The sequence below is a fragment of the Netta rufina genome (assembly GCF_964035555.1).
Source record: "Netta rufina genome assembly, chromosome: 3".
Taxonomy (NCBI): domain Eukaryota; kingdom Metazoa; phylum Chordata; class Aves; order Anseriformes; family Anatidae; genus Netta; species Netta rufina.
Window position 1 is genome coordinate 99,594,026 of NC_140125.1, and position 17,878 is coordinate 99,611,903.

The following is a 17,878-nucleotide window of genomic DNA, read 5'->3' on the forward strand; positions in this document are numbered from 1 at the left end:
AAGGTTAAATTGAGATTTTCCAGAAGCAGAACAAGAAAAGCAAGGTGTATGTTTCAATCTGATTCTTTAACACACTTCCTAAAACGTTTGTATTTCTTGCTTTTGAGTAAAGAAAAATCATTAAAATATTAAAATTACAGCTGAGTAAGTGGGGTTCAGTTCATTCCATTCTCAGATTATTTCAAAATATTACAGAAACTGTTCCCTTTGTAGCACCTAGAAGGAAACATTTATCACTTTAGTCAGTGTCAAGAAACAGGCTACTATTCACCAGCATAATGGTCTATTGAACATGTTCAGTGACTGTAGTCCAGTCTCCAAGTAGGTTTTAGAGTGTAATTAGGCTTCTAACTATTGCCATTATGCAGCAAGATGAAGTTCAATGATTTTATTGGCACCATAAATACCAGGCTTTTATGTGACTTTCCACAAAAATATCATCAATCTCCAAAAGTAAATGTCACCTGTGGGTTACTAATTAAAGAGGTGAAATAATGCAGATCCACTTCAAGGCACTCTCTCTCTCTGATGTCAACACTTTCAAAACATATGTGAACTAAAAATAGCTTATTCTGTTCCACCGAGACTGCCAAGACAGAATATTGCAATTTCAATACATCCTAGTCACTAATATTCAGGCTTTCAGTGCTACAGTTTATTACTTCTTAAATTAAGAAATGCAGAGAAGAGAAGTATTTTGCTGAGGAACACTTCCTCTTCCACCTGTCAATATGTAATTAAAGGAAATGCTCCTTGCTTTTCTATGGTGTAAGAATGCTGACAAGCTTCTCCAGCCAAAAACAGGCTTTGCAACCTCAGGAATAAACTGAAACTTTCAAACAGCTGCACTGTAGGTGGATTCCTCACAGGAAAAGATATTTCTAGTACTGTACTTTATGCCCTTTATATGAACCTTACTCCAGCTTGGCAAGGATATGCCCTTGCTTTCTTCTCAACCCAGTCTTTTAGTGTCCCTTAGCATGAATGGTCTTGCTAGACCACAAGAATACAAGAAGATGCATTCCATCTGTTCTTTCGTTTTCATGTAGCCATTCAGTGCCTATTTACTGTCAAGGCCAAAATTAAAAATAATAATAAAAATAAAGGCAACCGACACCATGTAAAACTTTTGTATCCATGATTATTGTTGCATTGTCAAGTGCCTCGCACATTATATATAGAACTACTAGCAGTGGCCTCAGAGTGCCTCAGGGAACAGCATCTTGCTGTTTTGCAGTCAAAATCTGTACTTGAAGCAAGCAGCTTTTCTGACTTGAATTCTTCTCCTAAAGTATTTCAATGCTACTTTTAATCAGATGCATTTATTAAGGGTCTCTTTGACTGTTGGTCATCTAGAATAAGATCACTCTGCAACATGAATTCTACATTGTGAAAAAGATTAGGGCTAAAGATTGACACTGCTTTCAAGTATTATCAGACTCATACTAAGTAATTTTAAGCAGCTATAAAAATAGAAAAAAAAAACAACTCAGTGCATAAACTGTTATTAAGCAAATTCACAAATATATAATACTCAATATGCACTTACATCACTATTTTCAACTTCTTTATCATTAATAACAAATCTGAAGGTAGAATCTGGTGATAAACTCTCAGCTTGAATCCAGAAACGAACTTCACCTTTCTCAAGAACCTCATAAGCTAATTCTGATTTCAGAGGTATTGCTGCAGGGGAAAAAAAAAAAGAAAAAAAAAAAAGTCAATAATGCATGAACCCTTCTTAGGAAAGGGACAATTGTAGTAAAACATTAGTACCTCCCCATTATTTTTGGAATGCTAAATATGGAGTAAAGTTTATGCAGGGAAAATACATTTAATGTTCATTTTTAAATTACGTTCTCAAAGAAAGAACAGGGTTTATAATTTATTGTTTGCACAATATTTAAGGAATCTGCTAGTAGCAGACTATAACATTGTCAAAGTAAAGTTAAACTCTGAAAGACTTATAAGTAATGACAATATTTATTCAATGCAAACTAAATGCAAACTTTCCATTCTTCTAAATGAATGGAACGACAAGGAAAGCAAGTTATTCCATGAGAAATAAAGCTTCCATTGTCTCAGGAAGAACCTTTTGGGAACTCTAGTCATAACCACATAATTATATTTCTTCTAGAAATATAGAATAAATTCAGATTTTCAACTTACTTGGATTTTTTATTTCATTGCTTATTGCCATCAAACGTTCCAACTCTGAAATTAAGAAAAACATGCGTGTTTTCATTTATTCTGAAAAAATAGTCGGAATACGAATATCAAAGAAGGTAGATAAGAACTTACATCACTATTTTCAACTTATATAATTAATCTCCTTATGTCTTATATGTGAAATACTCAACTTTCTTTAGAAGACAATGTCTTAAAAATAAGATTTAAGAAATGTAATTTCTGATGCATGGATTTAGTGAATGTTCCTATTTCAAGCATACTCTCTTATGTGAGAAAATCTAAACTGGGGATGAAACCTATTTTAAACTTCCCGTGGGACTGAAACTAAGGATGGGAGACAATAGATTCTAACCAGTGCATAAGGTTCTTTTATATGCTGACCTCCTTTCTGACAAAGTACCTGAAAATCTTGTTTTACTGTGGCAGGAAACAACATTGAGTGCAGATTTGTCTGAAAAAGGTGCAGAAAGTTCTACTTAATACATTAAATCCTCATGAAGGCTGTGTGAGTCTAGAAATCATATTCTTAGGTTTTCATACTAACCCTATTTATCATATTCATTGCTAGTATAGATCTGGAATATGAACATCACTGTCAATTCCATATTTCCAGATAATGTAAAGACTGATAGAAATTAGCATTTGTGACATAGTTGAGGATTTAGCAAAATTACAGGAGAATTCATAGCATTTAAAGAAGTTGGCTGTGATATAATGGTTTTCAGCGCTAAGACAAAAACTGACACTCATTCAGGGACAAAGTACAAATACAAGTGTAATTTTGAGTGACAGATATGACCAGAGAAGACATGCTAAAAGTGGGTCATGAAACATCTTATCTTGAATAGAAAAACCTGGAAATATAAACTGAAGGCAACAAGGCCTATAAATGGTTATTGGAGTGATACTTCAAAACTAAACCAAAGGGAAGTTCTCATAATCAAATGCAGGCCTGATCATCAATAGCAAAAACATTAATCAAAAATATTGCAAGTTTACCTTCCCTAGCCAAAGCAGATATTGGTAATTCTAAGAATATACACAAATGGTCCATGTCCTGGAGAACTATTCTTTTGGTAGCTGCACAATAGTTTATTCTCAACACGTACTTTGAATGGGATTGATGCATTTTACACTGTGACAGAAGTCCTGTCTACTGTCAGACTTGCACACAGTCTCATTGCTTCTTCTTGAACGTCAGAAAGAATGTAAGTGGAAGGATAATCATGCTTAGTTTGGGAACTGGGCATAACAACTACAGCCTGTGAACTGGGAAAGCAACAGTCATTTTTGTGAAAAAACAGCAAAGTTCTCCCCTTCACCTTCCATCTCAGTACCCCTCCTTGGTAAACCAAAGTCAGACTGAAGCAAATTCATTGTAACTCCAGTGATATAGAGTAGGTTTATTATATCATATGTAAAGCCTCAAATTCTGCTTCTGTCATATTAGATAAGACTCCTTGTTAGGCTGCTCATGAAGAACCAATTATAAGGTGTAAAAGGCTAGAAAGTCAAAGCACAGCATAAGTGACACACAAGATGAAGAGGTTCACAAAACAATGAAAAAAGAAACATTTTCTAGTGAAAGTGAAACAGATCTTTGCAAACAGCATGCTGTTCGCATGTGCTGGGACTATAGTCCCAGCATAAAGAAAACAAATCTAATTGGATTTTTTTTTTTATTGCCTTAACTTATCCCAATTTTCATTATTGTGATAATCAGAAAAATAACTAATCACATGAAGTCAGTTAAGTTGTCTTTTGTTTTTCCCTTATGCACAGGAGAGAATGTATGATTTGATTGTTTGGACAATTCTTTCTTGGACAATTTTCAGTTCAGTCAAGGCGATAAAATGAAGAATCATTTGAGATAGTAAGAACCTTACCTTCATCATCCATAACAAAGCTGGATGAAACTCCATCAGTATCACTAACTGAGATAGAATAAGTTCCCAAGTCTGATTTATCGGGATTCTTGAAGTACAGCTTAGAACTAAAATAATCAATAATGAAGGATATAATTAGTGGGTTTTCTCAGGTTATTGAGATTTTTAACAGTACAGGCTTCTGGTACTTTGATACAAACTTGCATGACTTACTGATCTCCTTCTGTTTCAATCTTATATTTATCAGAATCTTCAATCTCCTCATATGATTTACCCCATGCAAAATGAGATGCGTCTGTAGCTTCTTTGCACTCAAAAGCCAGGTAAATATTACCCTCATCATCCACACCTGAAAAGATTTCTTTCGTTCCTGCAAAATGGGAATCAAATCAAATGTCAAAGGTACATTTCTTTTTAGGGTTGTAATTCAGAAATGATGAAAGCCTATGCAGATTCTGTCCTTCTCCACTAATGTATACTGTTTTACTTGCATATATAGAAGAATGTTTGTCATATTCTGATTCAGCATCACATTCTACCAACATTCTTACTCTGCAAACACACAAAAAAAACCATGCTAAAATATTAAAAGCTTATTGAGAAACAAAGCTATAAAATGAAACTGAATATGAGAATATGTAAACAAAATAATTTTATTATCAGTCTTGAAGTTTAAATAGACATGTAATGTTATCCTTCTTTTCATCCAGAGCAAATAGCACCTCTGTTTATGAAAAGAAAAACTAAAATAACTAATTATCAAAATATTTCCTGCAGTAAATAAAACAAGGCTTGGCAGTATCTCTGTACCCACAGAAGTTTTTCAAGTTTTAAGGCTAAGAGCTCCTGAACTCTCAAACTACTTATCTGCACTAAAATATCAAATCAGATTTATCAAATCCACCTCTAAGTATTTCAGTATTTTAGAAGTAGAGGAGATAAAACAGTTCATTACCTGGCTTTGCCTCAACAAGCACTGGTTCAGATACCTCAGACGACTTGCCTACCCCAGCATCATTCACTGCACGAACTTTGAACACATAGGTATGACCCTCATGTAAATCTGTGACCTTGAACAGGATAAAGATGTTGGTCAATATAATAAAACAGTCTAAACTCTTTTGTTTAACTATATGAAGATGTTAGCAGAAGCGTATATACATATATATCTTTGTTGTACTGAACCATGTGTTCTTAAAACTCAGTTTTGAATTAACACTAACTACAATGTAAATGTTACCTTAAAATAGCGCTGTGCAGTAGGTTTTTCATTAGCAGTGATCCAGTCCTCTTTATCTACTTCCTTATAGTCCACTAAATACCCAGTAATGGGGCTTTTGCCTTCATACACAGGAGCTTTCCACAGAAGAACCAGTGATGTGTTTCTCACTTCACAAACTGTGAGATCATAGGCAGGGCCTAAAATATTTCAAATATTGGAATTTCACTTCAATATAATAAACATTTAAAAAGTAGAGATGGAAATATACAATTTTAGTTTTGTTTTTACTATGTTTGCTTTCAAATATCTCCTCCCATAGAATAAACTTTGTATATGTGATATTGAGGCACACAGTAATACCTGCTTTATACGATGAGTGACATTAGTATTTGAAAAAATGCATTCTTAGCTGGATCTCAGTAACTCCATTCTAAGGCAAAGTAATTCATCTGGAAAATCCATGAAGTTTAAAACTTTCCAACAAGGAACAGAGGTTTCTTGTGTATTATTTAATTATCTAGTCCCGAATCAAAGTTGCTTCACTGAGCTTAGACTCAGGTTCATAATTTAGCATCAGGATTTTTTTTTTCTTGGTATACAGGAAACATGATCCTTCATAGTGGTCCAGAACCCACCAGTACAGTGGACTTGGGATCAGACTTTATGTGCCCTGGCAGAAAAGCATTTTTAATTGTGAGCTGAATAATGTTAGCCAAGAAGAACTTTTGAAAAGAGTATCTGCTAGGAGACTTATTTACATCAAAAGCATTATGATGCTGTAGGAACAAGTGAGCATTCTTACTTTTGAAGCTATCAATTAATGTTCTCACTACGATATTTTTCTCTCTTCCCTTAACTGTTTTACTGTTTTGGTTCCATTCAGTTTAACCTGAAGTATTAAAGTATTACTTTTTTTTTTTTTTTTTTTTTTTTTTTTACCACAGTCTTGTTATTTATTTATAGCTGTAGGCTATAAAGGCATAATCATATCCATTTACTACCATACTGACATCACCTGTGACACAATACTGCTATTCAGCTGAAGACTGTAGATGGGAGCTTGCCTGCTGGTAATTTAAATTTAGAGTGAGGAAAGATGAAAGTACCTGAGACTTAAGGATATGCCGGTGTTGTCAGTTAGGCCTAAATAAAGATAATACTTTTCCGTAGTAAATGTCTCATCATGTAAAACAAAGTAGAAAAACTTTACAAATAAACATGATTGCAATTGCAGCTTATATGATGTTAATTTGTGAGGAATTAACATGAGATTTCTAAAGGTAGAAATGCAGCACATTACAGCAAAAACAGCAGGAGTTTCTCCATAGTGGATAAACACATTTCAAAAAAAAAAACAAACAAACAAACGTATGAGTACCTGCTGCAGGTCTTATGAGGTTAAACGTTAGATTTCTCATGGAAAGACTGCAATTTTCAGGGAACCTAAAGTCTTCTCTCAGGGCTCTGGGAAAATCCCAACCTAAATGTCTGTATAGCCAAAGATACTTAAATTTCCACTAGCAGATGCATCTGCTAGAAATCTAGACAGCAGAAGAAAAAGTGTAATGAAGTATGTTCTATTCTGAGGAGTCTGAAACCACAGATGTTCCTTTTTTTTTTTTTTTTTTTTTTTTTAAAGTCATGTAAAATAATTCGTTAGATATCATCGCTAGCTCACAGAGGCTCACAGATACACCTAAGACTAAAGTTCTGTAGAATGATGAAATAATAATGGGCTCTGGGCAAGGAATCCATCACTCACACTGGAAGTCTTGCAAGGAGTTTTGGTCATTCGAAGGAAGCCTCTCTTCCATATCAAAATGTGGAAGAATATTTTGTTGACACTGGGAGTATATTGCAGTCACATTACATTAGTCTTCGATATCTTTAGTCAGCCAGGGAAAAGGATCAGCCTCTTTCTTCCAGTCTTAAATCTCAAATATTTCTTTTTGCTGTTGCTAAGCCACTGTTTAAAAAAGGCTTGGGAAATATTTTAACAGGTTTGGATTTGGGGAGACAAGAGGGTTGTTTCCTTGTGGTGTGTTTTAAGCAGGAAGGATGCAATACTCTGCTCAGCTGTTTCATAATGAGAACAATGTAATCAGCTAAGGAGCACAAAGGTCAGATTGTTCATTATGAAAATGAAAATTTCATTCTCTTCATTTTCTAAAAGTACCTTTTATTTTACTTCTTTATATATCATTTAAAATGAAGGATGAAGGATAATCTTCATTGGTTTACACTAGGCAATTTCACTGACATTTTCAAAACACTATAAATCACAGATCCTTTGTTTAAGGAAAATAATTGTTCCTCTGATGATGTATTTATACTAAATATTACAGAATGATAAGAAAATGTAATTAACACAATGAGAGTTAAAGTCAAAAGATTAAACATTTTGTTATTGACAGCTTTGTCATATCATTAAATCCAGAAGGTAAGATTTACAAACCCAGAGAAGAATTTAGTTAGAAAACATGGAGAACAACTCTCTGACATGTGGTTTTGCAGAAAAGAATCTGGATATTAAAAAGAAGTAAACCCTAAACTTAGTATAACAGTGCAATATTTTTTTAAAAGACAAATAGGAATTTATAAACAGGAAGTCATTTTAGCATGTGTGGAATTACTCTTTCTCTGCTAATTTATCTGTATAGCCAAATTATTATAATTGATAAATCTTTATCTGAAATAAGGTCTCCAGTTTGTGTGCTGCCATTCAAGAAAGACATGAACCAACACATTTATTAGAGATGGGGAATACATTACCCTTTGGGAAACACTGCACAAACTGTTTTTTGTTAACTGAAGGGGAAAACTGGGGGTCTGATAAAGTTTTAAACACAGGAAGTCTGTTGCAAAAAGGAAAGGCACAGTATCTTCTTCACATCCTCCATGGACTGGATGAGGAATAAAAAGGATTAAATTGCAAGAAGAAAGATTCAGGAATATCAGAAAAACTTTTGAATTGTAAGCACAGTAAGGTTAGAAATAGATCCTGCCCAGAGAACCTGGACTTCCTTCGTGGGTGGAAGTCTTTAAGGATGGATTAAGCGAGCCTCTGTCAACAGCTAGATAAGTATAGCTGATCCTGCATGGGGGCAAGGAGTCAAACTGGATGACATCTGAGGCTCTTCCGTAGTAAATGATTCTATTATCTCACTGAATTATTTCTTGTTTCTGGTTCTAGGCAAGAAATACATTTTACATATAATAGAAAGGGAAAATGAAATTTTCTCACCTCCTTAAGCTAATTATGCCTTTTTGAAATAACTAAAAATTCTAGTAGTTTTACTAAAATAATTTGAGGCATTTGTTTCTGTTTTATAGAGAAAAAAACTGCATGAACATTTAGGCATGAAGCAGATGTGTGTAGGTGTCAGACAGATCCTGACTACTTAAACGGGTATTAGAATGGATCCTTAATTGTATTCTGTACCTCAGTGTCATAAATAGGATACATTTTAACAACACAGCTGTGTTTTGCAGCATTTTGGGGAAAAGAAGGTAGAAATACGTAAAAGCAGTAGGTGCCTGTGTTTCATTATGGGCATATATCACTATATATATTGTGACATCCTTTTTTTTGGGAAATCAGTACCAGACATCAGAACTAGTTTCAGCAAAAGTGATGTTCAGCACTAGTGAGAGTGTTATGAAATAAGCATAGTGGCCCCCAAAAACCCTTTCACAGATTATTAACATAACTCAAGCACTACTGAGGGAAATCAATTCCCTAGATGTCTAAAATTTAGGAACAAATGTATATGCTCATGAAATACCTAAAGATCAACTTTTTATCTGCTAGTGGTCTTGAATTCACAATATTTCCTTTTTTTGTTGTTGTTGTTTGGTTTTTTTGTTTTAAGGAGTTAGCATTGCAATTACCAGATTTGAGCTATATCTGTACTGTTAAACTACAAGCAACCTACACACAGTTTTGAGTACCAGCACAGAATTGTTCCTACTATGCAGTTGTTAGCACATTTGTTCTAACACTTAGCTAATAACAATCTGTCAGGTAACACCTGGGTACAATCTGAGGTAATCACATAAATAAGGGAGCACAGTAGCTGAGGCTGTGAGAATTTCGTTGTAAGTTGTGAGGTATGTTGTGCTACTTGCCTATAGGCCATGAAATAGGCCCCTGCTGTGTCTTATTTATGAACAAAAACATAGTTTTGGGGTATGAAGCTCCTGAAATAGTCTTAATATACTGAAGTTATTGTCCTGGGTATAACACAAAAACAAAATATGTTGTACTGGTGAAGAGGGTAAGATGGACCTTATAGGTCTGGGGATAAAAACCTGACAGAAATTAAAACACACAATAAAGGCTGAAGACTTTCTGTTCTGATATGGGCAGTGAAAGAAGGTGATGCTCAGCAAGCTAAGTAAGGGTCACCCACTTCTCAGAACATCTAATGTCATCAGTGGAGATATGGAGGCAGCTTTTAACAGGAGATCTTAGAAGCAGTGGTAAATTCAACAGGTAAGTATGGCAAGAATGAACCAAAAGACATCCAGCAGTTTGGCTGGAGCATTACAATGTCCGTGTTTTAAGGTCTTTATATTAAATTTAAATCCATGAGAAACTAATTAACTTACCAGGTTCTGGCATAGTCCAAGCTTTACACTTAAAATGCTCACTAGGGTCTGAAGGTTGACCTATTCCAACTATATTTGCAGCAGCAATTTTGAATTCATAGAAGGCATCTTCTGTCAAATCTTCTACCTTTTTGGAGAAAACAAATTGATATTATCAAAAGCTATGTTTTACTGTGTTTAAATAAATGAAACACTTAAACATTTTGCCATTGTGTAATTCATTATCGGGATTTACTGCTGTGCTTGGAGTACTGACAGGCTCTAATCTAGAGAGTTTTACTCTTAAACCAAACATGCTATAGCAGTCTAGGCTGTACTTCCATATTTCTGCCCCATCATCCTAAGAACAGCACTCAATGTGTGGGCATGAGAGGTTGTAAAAGATTAGAACAAAGGTCCAGGGAGACCCACAATGGCCAGCTGCAGGTAATTAGGGAAGAGTGTTCTAAGATGAAATACCTTCTTTCACTACTTATGAATGATTGTTCATAAGCCATTCACTTCAGGAAGAGTTCAAATGGTGTTTTGGTCTATAGAGGTTATAGTGGACTGACCAGGAAAGAGAGGAAAACAGGAAACTAAAGGAAAAGCCAATCCATTTAGTTCAGCAGTGTGCTGGTATAACAATGGGAGTCTCTCTTGCCATTTTTTTTCAGGCTTATGTGTCTTTTTCTTTACATTACCTCCCATTACAAGATGAGGAAGTAGGTATGGAATCCATGTTATGCCTCTGCCAACGTCCCTAGTAAATGAACCTGGACTTTCCCAATGAGTCTATCACCACATCACCATCTCAGATTTTGAGGTCAAGCTATGCAAGCTATAAGGCATGAGATTTTTGCCACCCTGAGCACCTCCTTCCTTTACCAGACCACAATAAGCAAGTCCTCTCCGATTCAGTCCTCTGGGTAATTTTCCCAGAGTTTTACTTAATCATATATCTCAAGAGAAAGATGCATCTGTGGTCAGTACATCTAGTAGTAGTGAAACTGGACTGGTTTAAATTTTCATGAATAAATAAACTATGTCTGTATTCTCAGGGAAAATAAAAGAGAAAGGATTTTAGTGTGATATTTTTTATGGGAACAAACATATGATGGAATAGTTATGTGAGGCAAGACCAAAGCAAACAAAATAAGCTAGGAAAAGCCAGGCAGTGATACAATTTAGATAGAATTTCCTGACAATAGAGAGCTATATAGTATAAATTACAAGAGACAACAACAACTCAGCTTGTAAATATGGTTTTGAAAACCCAGATTATTACAGAAAGAATGTCTGTGGGTTCCCATAGAATTATTTAATCAGAGAAGGTTACACTTTAGTGATTTCCTGGTGCTGTACTGTGTATCTGAGGGTTTTCTCTGCTTGCAGTATCATAAATATGCTGTGCTACTAAAAACTATCTTCCTTTTATTTCCCTTCAGTATTTCAGATTCCAGTCCATCAAAATAATGTATGAAGATGCACCTTCAGGCACAAATACAGCTACTAGCAGGACTGAGATTTACATATCATATTAATTAAACTCTGAATGGTTTCCCTTAATTTACATTACTCATTTGTTTACAAATGCATTAAACAGTGAAAATATTTGGAAAGCATTGCGTAGCATTGCCCTTTTGAGCCTATCCTATCCATCCTTTTTTTGTTTCTCACGATCCATGCTCCATCTGCTATGTCAGAGATGCTAGTTATAAACTCAGTCAAAAGCACTCATACACCTGAGTATTGCCTATTGCCTTCTATGCATGAAATATTCCTCCTGAGCTCACCTGAAGCATTTTCTACTTTAGCATCAAATTTCTGCTAAAGACCTGCTTCTGCCCTGGCATTTATGGAAAAGTTAATGGCTTGCAAAGATAATTTTAAGAAGCATTTTTTGGAAAAAAATAATAAAATCTGATTGTTTAACTTAACAAGCATCATATTATCATATTGATAATCAGTATCATATTGATATTAATTACTTGCTATATCCTATCTTATTAATCTTTCTTCTTGCAGGTTAACATCGGAAATTTCCTCTGTTAAAAAACATTCGGCACATAAGAGCTACCAGAAATAATTTATTTCAAAACTAAAATTATTGATCTAGTACTCTGGAAAGGAGGATAGTAGACATAACGGTAAGTTTATCAATATACACTCTTTCCATTTGCAAGCAAAAGTTGAGAGAAAGAGCAGAGCCCATTACATTCCAGCCCATCTCCATTTCATTTTCACATCTCTAGTTCTACAGACAACATCTAGTTCTACAGACAACATGGTAATCTGTCCTGATAAATTTTTCTTCCATCTTTTCTCTGCAAATTATTCATTAATGAATACAGTTAATTAAGCATTCCATAGCTTATCTTGTCCTTTGTAAGAAATGTGCTTCACAACTATTTCTTCAACAGTTTCCTCATCTAGATGGAAATACTGGTCTTTGAATTTCATAGCAACAGATGTCACAGATTTATGATATCTCCAGCCCAGTTTTTACGCTTTTTGCACTCCAAAATACACTGTGGGAGGGCCTGTTTGTATTGCAGTAAATAAACTTTAAATAATTTATCTGTAAGAAAGCAGAACTCTGCCAAAAGTGAAGGAATAGCACAAGTCCAGAAAGTTAAGGATTAAAAAGTACCAACCGTATAAATTGTCCGGGTAATAAGGGAAGAATTGACTTCATGCCAGTTTTGATGGTTAGCTTCCCGTTTATCCATATAATAACCAAGGATTGGGGAACCTCCACTGTACTTCGGTGCTTTCCAGCCAAGGGTCATTGAATGACCATCACAGTTCAGAAGCGTAATACCATGAGGATATGATGGGCAAGCTATAAGGAAATAAGCATCCTGAGAGTTAGGACAGTCTAAAACACTGCAGTGTAGTTGTAAAGTTGCTAACAAACATTAATTTTGTCTCCAGGCATAAATGTGGAAGCTCCTGTATGAAACATCTGCCTAATGTGCTGTCCTCTCAGGAGACAATAAGAAGGAACTAGTGAAGACCTTTGGTACTGGAAATGGTAATGCCAGCAAAAGCGTCTCCAGACCAAATTTTATGCTGGAAGATTGAAATGGCTCAGAAGACATCTTCCTGCTAAGAAGCAAATAAACTAATCAAATTTTGGAATACATTAAGAATTAATCAATAAAAAATGCCTATGAGTTTAAATGAAGTCATATGACTGTCTATGGCCTTCATGTTTTTTCCCTCCTGTCCCCGTATTACAAGCCTACTATAGACTAAGAGTTCTATCTGCCTTTTAAGGAATAGAAAATATTTAGGCTTTCATTGGCTTAACCTATCTTAGACAGAAAAGACATTTTTTTCTTGAGTCTACTCCTACCTGTAGCAGAAGCATAAATTCCATGTAGGCAGCTTCCTATGAAGAGAAGTTATTCCTGAGCTGGTTTTTAGACCTATTGAACTCGCAAACACCCTTTCTAGCAAACACCATTTTGTATTTGCCATCTGTGTATGACAGTTTGCCAGAAGACATGCCTTTCTTGCCCTGTTGTGCTACAGTCAGTACAACCTAAGGTCCTGCACTTAAAGCTCATCTGATCTTTTCAGTTAAATTGCCAGTATAACTTGAGACAATGTGACTTTCCTCATAAAGAATATAAAGGGTATGTTAATAAAGACCTTAACACAGACCCTGGTCCTGTAGCTGTACTAGGGATCAGCATGAGAACAGATAGTAATCAGCAGAAATAATCTTTTTGTTCTTCTTTTTTCAAATGTGGTGACTCTCAGAGGCCATACAACATGGCCTTTGCAATTACTAGCACTTCTTTGCAACTAAGAAGGAACACAGCAAAGTCCATAAACATCCTTAAAACAATACTGCAGAAAGATTCTTTCCATGCAAATGTAAGTCACTTATAAATAGTTGTGCTAAATTCCTGTTAAGGCTACTGAAACAGATTAAAGCCATTCACATCCCATAAGTGTTTATAAGATCCATGTGCTTTGTGTTTGGTGACATACCCCATGCAACTCTCATTTTCAAAACACACAGTGACAAATCAAAAGGTGTGAATGCATTTATGACTGAGTGACAGACATAAAAGTGTTTGTGTCCCACCTACCCATATGAGACACACTTCGTCCTAAAAAAAATTGAAGAGTAGGTTTGTCAGTAACATCTCAATCGGAGTTATTAAGGCACTCTCTAAGAGCTCTTCTGAATTATAAAACTTTTAGAGGTATTTCTGACAAGGATGCTTGTTGGTTATCTTCTCTAAGATATGGAGGCTATTCAGAGGGTGTGTTGTTCCACGTTAAGTTATTCAGTAAAAAACTGAAACTGCAGAAATGAAAATTGGACAATAGAAGCCCAGATCTGTGTTCTAAGTATTTTTCAGCCTTTCCCTCAGAACATATCATTCCCACTGAAGGTAGAATAGTGGATTGTTCATACACTGAAATTTTGTTTGCAGGGTACAAGTGCAGGTAGACTGTTCTCTGATCTAGAGCAGCCCAATGCAATTTTCTGTTTGGTCCAGCCACACAGTAATAAAGTCTCCTAAAACTCTTCCAAATGGAGCAAATTCCATACTAAATTGATTTTCACCACTCCAAGTCACCCAGAATCTACTGTCTTAATCAAGTTTATTTCTTACAGCTGAGGAGCCAAAGGCAGCCTGAGCATTAGAGTGAATCTGACCCAATACTTCTAATAGACTTTATGAATAGCTTTTTTTTTTTTTTACATCATCTTTTCTTTGTGGAACAGTTACATGCCAGAGCATAAACTTCACTGAGGAGATGTGCTCCAAGGCTGCAAAATAAGACCAAAGGTGCTCGTTGCTGAAAATAGGTCACTCATCAAAGAAACATGAGACTGAGTTGCATAGAATCATACTTACTGAGGGCTGCCTGTACTTTTATAGCCTCTGACTCCTGTGAGTTTTCACTGAATCCTACAGCATTCACAGCTTTCACACGGAAGATGTACTGTTCACCAGTTTCTAAACCATGAACAACAAACCTGGGTTAAAAACAAAAAAAGAAATGCATCGCATATTAACATGGTTCTGATAAGATATAGTCTGCTATAACATGAGATCTTGGCAACAATAAGCTCGACTTCATGAATGCTTCAGAAAGGAAATTTTTTCCAGCAGGAAAACTGTAATACAATTATATGAGTTAGTGCAATATAATTGGATGGGGCACTGGAACAAAATTCATAGAACTCATATTAAATGGATAGTGCTGATCTACTGGGTAGCATCATGTAAACTATAGTACATTTCATCTGAACTTTGGCTTGACAAACTCCAATCTATTCTTTTTTCACTTTCTTTTCATATCAACTACCCAAAATAGCTTTCAGTTATATTCTGAGGTTCTGGGCGATTACTGTCACATTGGAATAGTCAGAACTATCCTATTGTAGGATGTGTTTACCTATGAATAAATTAAATGTTTTTTCTTATTTTTATGCTGTCCCAATCCCTTTGGCCAAGGACTTTTCTGCTTCTCATGCTGCCCTGCCAGCGAGGGGGCTGAGGGTGCACAAGGAGCTTGGAGGGGAAACAGCCAGGACTGCTGGCCAAGGCTTACCAAAGGGATGTCTCACACCATGTAGCATCATGGTGAGCAATAAAAGCTGGGAGTGTTGGCCAGAGAGGCTGCCATTGCTTTGGGACAGGCTGGACATTGGTCAGCAGGTGCTGAGCAACTGCATTATTCATCACTTGCTTTGCACGTTCTATTATTATTATTATCATCATCATTATAATTTCTCTTCCTTTTCTGTCCCATTAAACTTTATGTATCCCAACCCACGAGCTTTTATTTTTTTTTTCCTCGTGATTCTCTCCCCCATCCCACACAGGGGGGGAAGATGTTTAGCTGTCTGCTGGGTTAAACCACAGCAGTCCCCTCTCCTTCTCTCATGCTTTCTCAAGTGCATCAGGTTTGTCCACCCCAGGGGGAAGTCTGCCCAGCAATCTGAAAAGTCTAGCTCCAAAAAACTGCAGACTATTTTTCATCACATTCATTCAACATCCACCTCCCATCATAACACCATTGCTTAACACATAAACTGGATTAAAATTAACTACAGTTTTCAAACCTCCCCAAAATACAGAAGTATTGTCAATACCTGTTATATTTAATAGGTTTATGGTTACTAGGTTCCCAGTGATTTGATCCCACCACAGAATAGTCAATATAGTAGCCATACAAATCCTCTTCATGTTTTGGTTTATCCCATTGAACTACAACTGATGTTTTGGTATTCCTTGTGGCTACTACCCGACCAGGTGCAGATGGGACAACTAAGAAAAAGAGAAAGACATGTACTGTTATGGAACACATCAAAATAAAAATAAGTATATACAATGCTGTATACTGTTACTATGCTTAACCACTTTAACTATGATTTATCCTACCATGTCAACATTTCTACATTAATTATATTCTAGTGTATTTGTTTTGCTAAGTCACTTGTCTGGATACTTCTGTATGAGTGCTTATAAATGTATTTATTTTCCATTTGTTTACTTACAGTAAACTTAGTCTAAGCTGCTAGGCTTCCTACAAGTCTGATTTTATACAGATTTTTTTGAAGCGTGAATTATAAGGGAACATATTTTCAAATATCAGTGTGGATAAAGGCATACAGGTATGAAAATGCTCTCTAAATATTCTTTCTCAAATATGAAGTTTATATATAGTTCCTGTAGCACTACTGCATCAGTAAAAATGCACTTAAACTGTAAAGGTACAAATATCATGAGAGTTAGGAAATACCACCTGTCAGTCAACTAATGATGATGGCAATTCAGAAAAGGCCAACTTTTCAGGACAACTTTAAGTGTATGTTTGAATGCTAAGTGGTTAGCTAAAGTTAGCAAGATGCATTTCACAGAAGCATTGGAATGTTGGTTAGAAGGGATCTTAGGGGGTCATCTAGCCCACCCTGTCACCAGGTGAAACTATCACCAGCACTAAGCCAGATAAGTCATGGCTTTGTCTGAGTCTCACAAACTTACGACAATGGAGATTTCACAGCTTTCCTGCATAACCTGTTCCAGCACTGCGCTATTGCACCTTTTTCACCAGGAAAGTACTTTCAAACCTTAATCTTCTAAACTACAGTTTATGGCTGTTGCCTTGTATTTCATCATCTGGCACTGCTGAGATCAGTGTGGTACCACCATCTTTTTAAGTGACCACTCTAAACAAACCCAGCTACCTTGACCTCTCTGCAGGTCACAACCTCTGGGACCCTGGCCATCTTGGTTGCTATCCATTGGAACTCTTAGTTTTTCAGTCCCAAAAGAATACTTACATAATATTATAATGTATAAATACACAGTACAGCAGTAAGGCTGTAATATCAAGTGGGAAGTGGGTTCAGCTTGAGATAAAGGTACCTACGTTTAGGAGTTTATGTGTGTCTACAAGCACATGTTCTTAAGCAGGCATTATAGTCAAAGTTCTAGGGCTTAATTCAGTTACTTAAATTCATTTACTACCATTTTAGAGCATCTGAGCCTTCTTCATGGAGTTGGCAATATGACTCAGGAGATACTGAACACCTGCACCCCTCTGAAATGGCAGACTGAAACCATTTCAAAAGATGTCTGCTTGGGCAATTAAACTGAGCCTCAGATCAGTGGTTGGCAGAGCGCTTGAAAGGATTAATCTCACCCTGATGTAAATACCCCGTAGCTGGTCAGCCAATTTATCCTCCAGGCTCCACTCACCACAGTGAAAGGAGAGACATCCCAAGCACCTGAAGATGCCTACATGGAGATACTTAAATCCGGATGTCAATCTCAAATCACATCCACTTTTACCACTCAAGTCAATTGTCTAGTACTAAGTGTCATTTTGGATGGCCTAGCATAACCTTTCTGCCCTCTATTTTCTTCTCAAAAGAGAGAGCCACCCATAACTCATGTGTTATGTTTGGCAGCCCCATGAAGTTGTCTCAGCTACCCTCAGGAATGTCAAA

The 17,878-nt window shown here is 36.0% G+C and overlaps 1 protein-coding gene across 3 annotated transcripts in view; it reads right to left on the reverse strand.

Annotated features, from left to right (window-relative positions):
* MYOM2 (myomesin 2) overlaps positions 1–17,878 on the reverse strand; it is an 84,256-nt gene that overhangs the window by 21,401 nt on the left and 44,977 nt on the right. For all 3 annotated transcript variants that reach the window (XM_084284280.1, XM_084284278.1, XM_084284279.1), the window contains exons 16-25: positions 16,019–16,193; positions 14,775–14,896; positions 12,546–12,733; positions 9,910–10,036; positions 5,317–5,495; positions 5,032–5,146; positions 4,290–4,446; positions 4,077–4,183; positions 2,170–2,214; positions 1,550–1,686 (exon numbers count right to left, since the gene is read on the reverse strand). In XM_084284280.1, the coding sequence (XP_084140406.1) occupies positions 1,550–1,686; positions 2,170–2,214; positions 4,077–4,183; positions 4,290–4,446; positions 5,032–5,146; positions 5,317–5,495; positions 9,910–10,036; positions 12,546–12,733; positions 14,775–14,896; positions 16,019–16,193 (1,352 nt within the window). The remainder of the gene's footprint in view (positions 1–1,549; positions 1,687–2,169; positions 2,215–4,076; positions 4,184–4,289; positions 4,447–5,031; positions 5,147–5,316; positions 5,496–9,909; positions 10,037–12,545; positions 12,734–14,774; positions 14,897–16,018; positions 16,194–17,878) is intronic.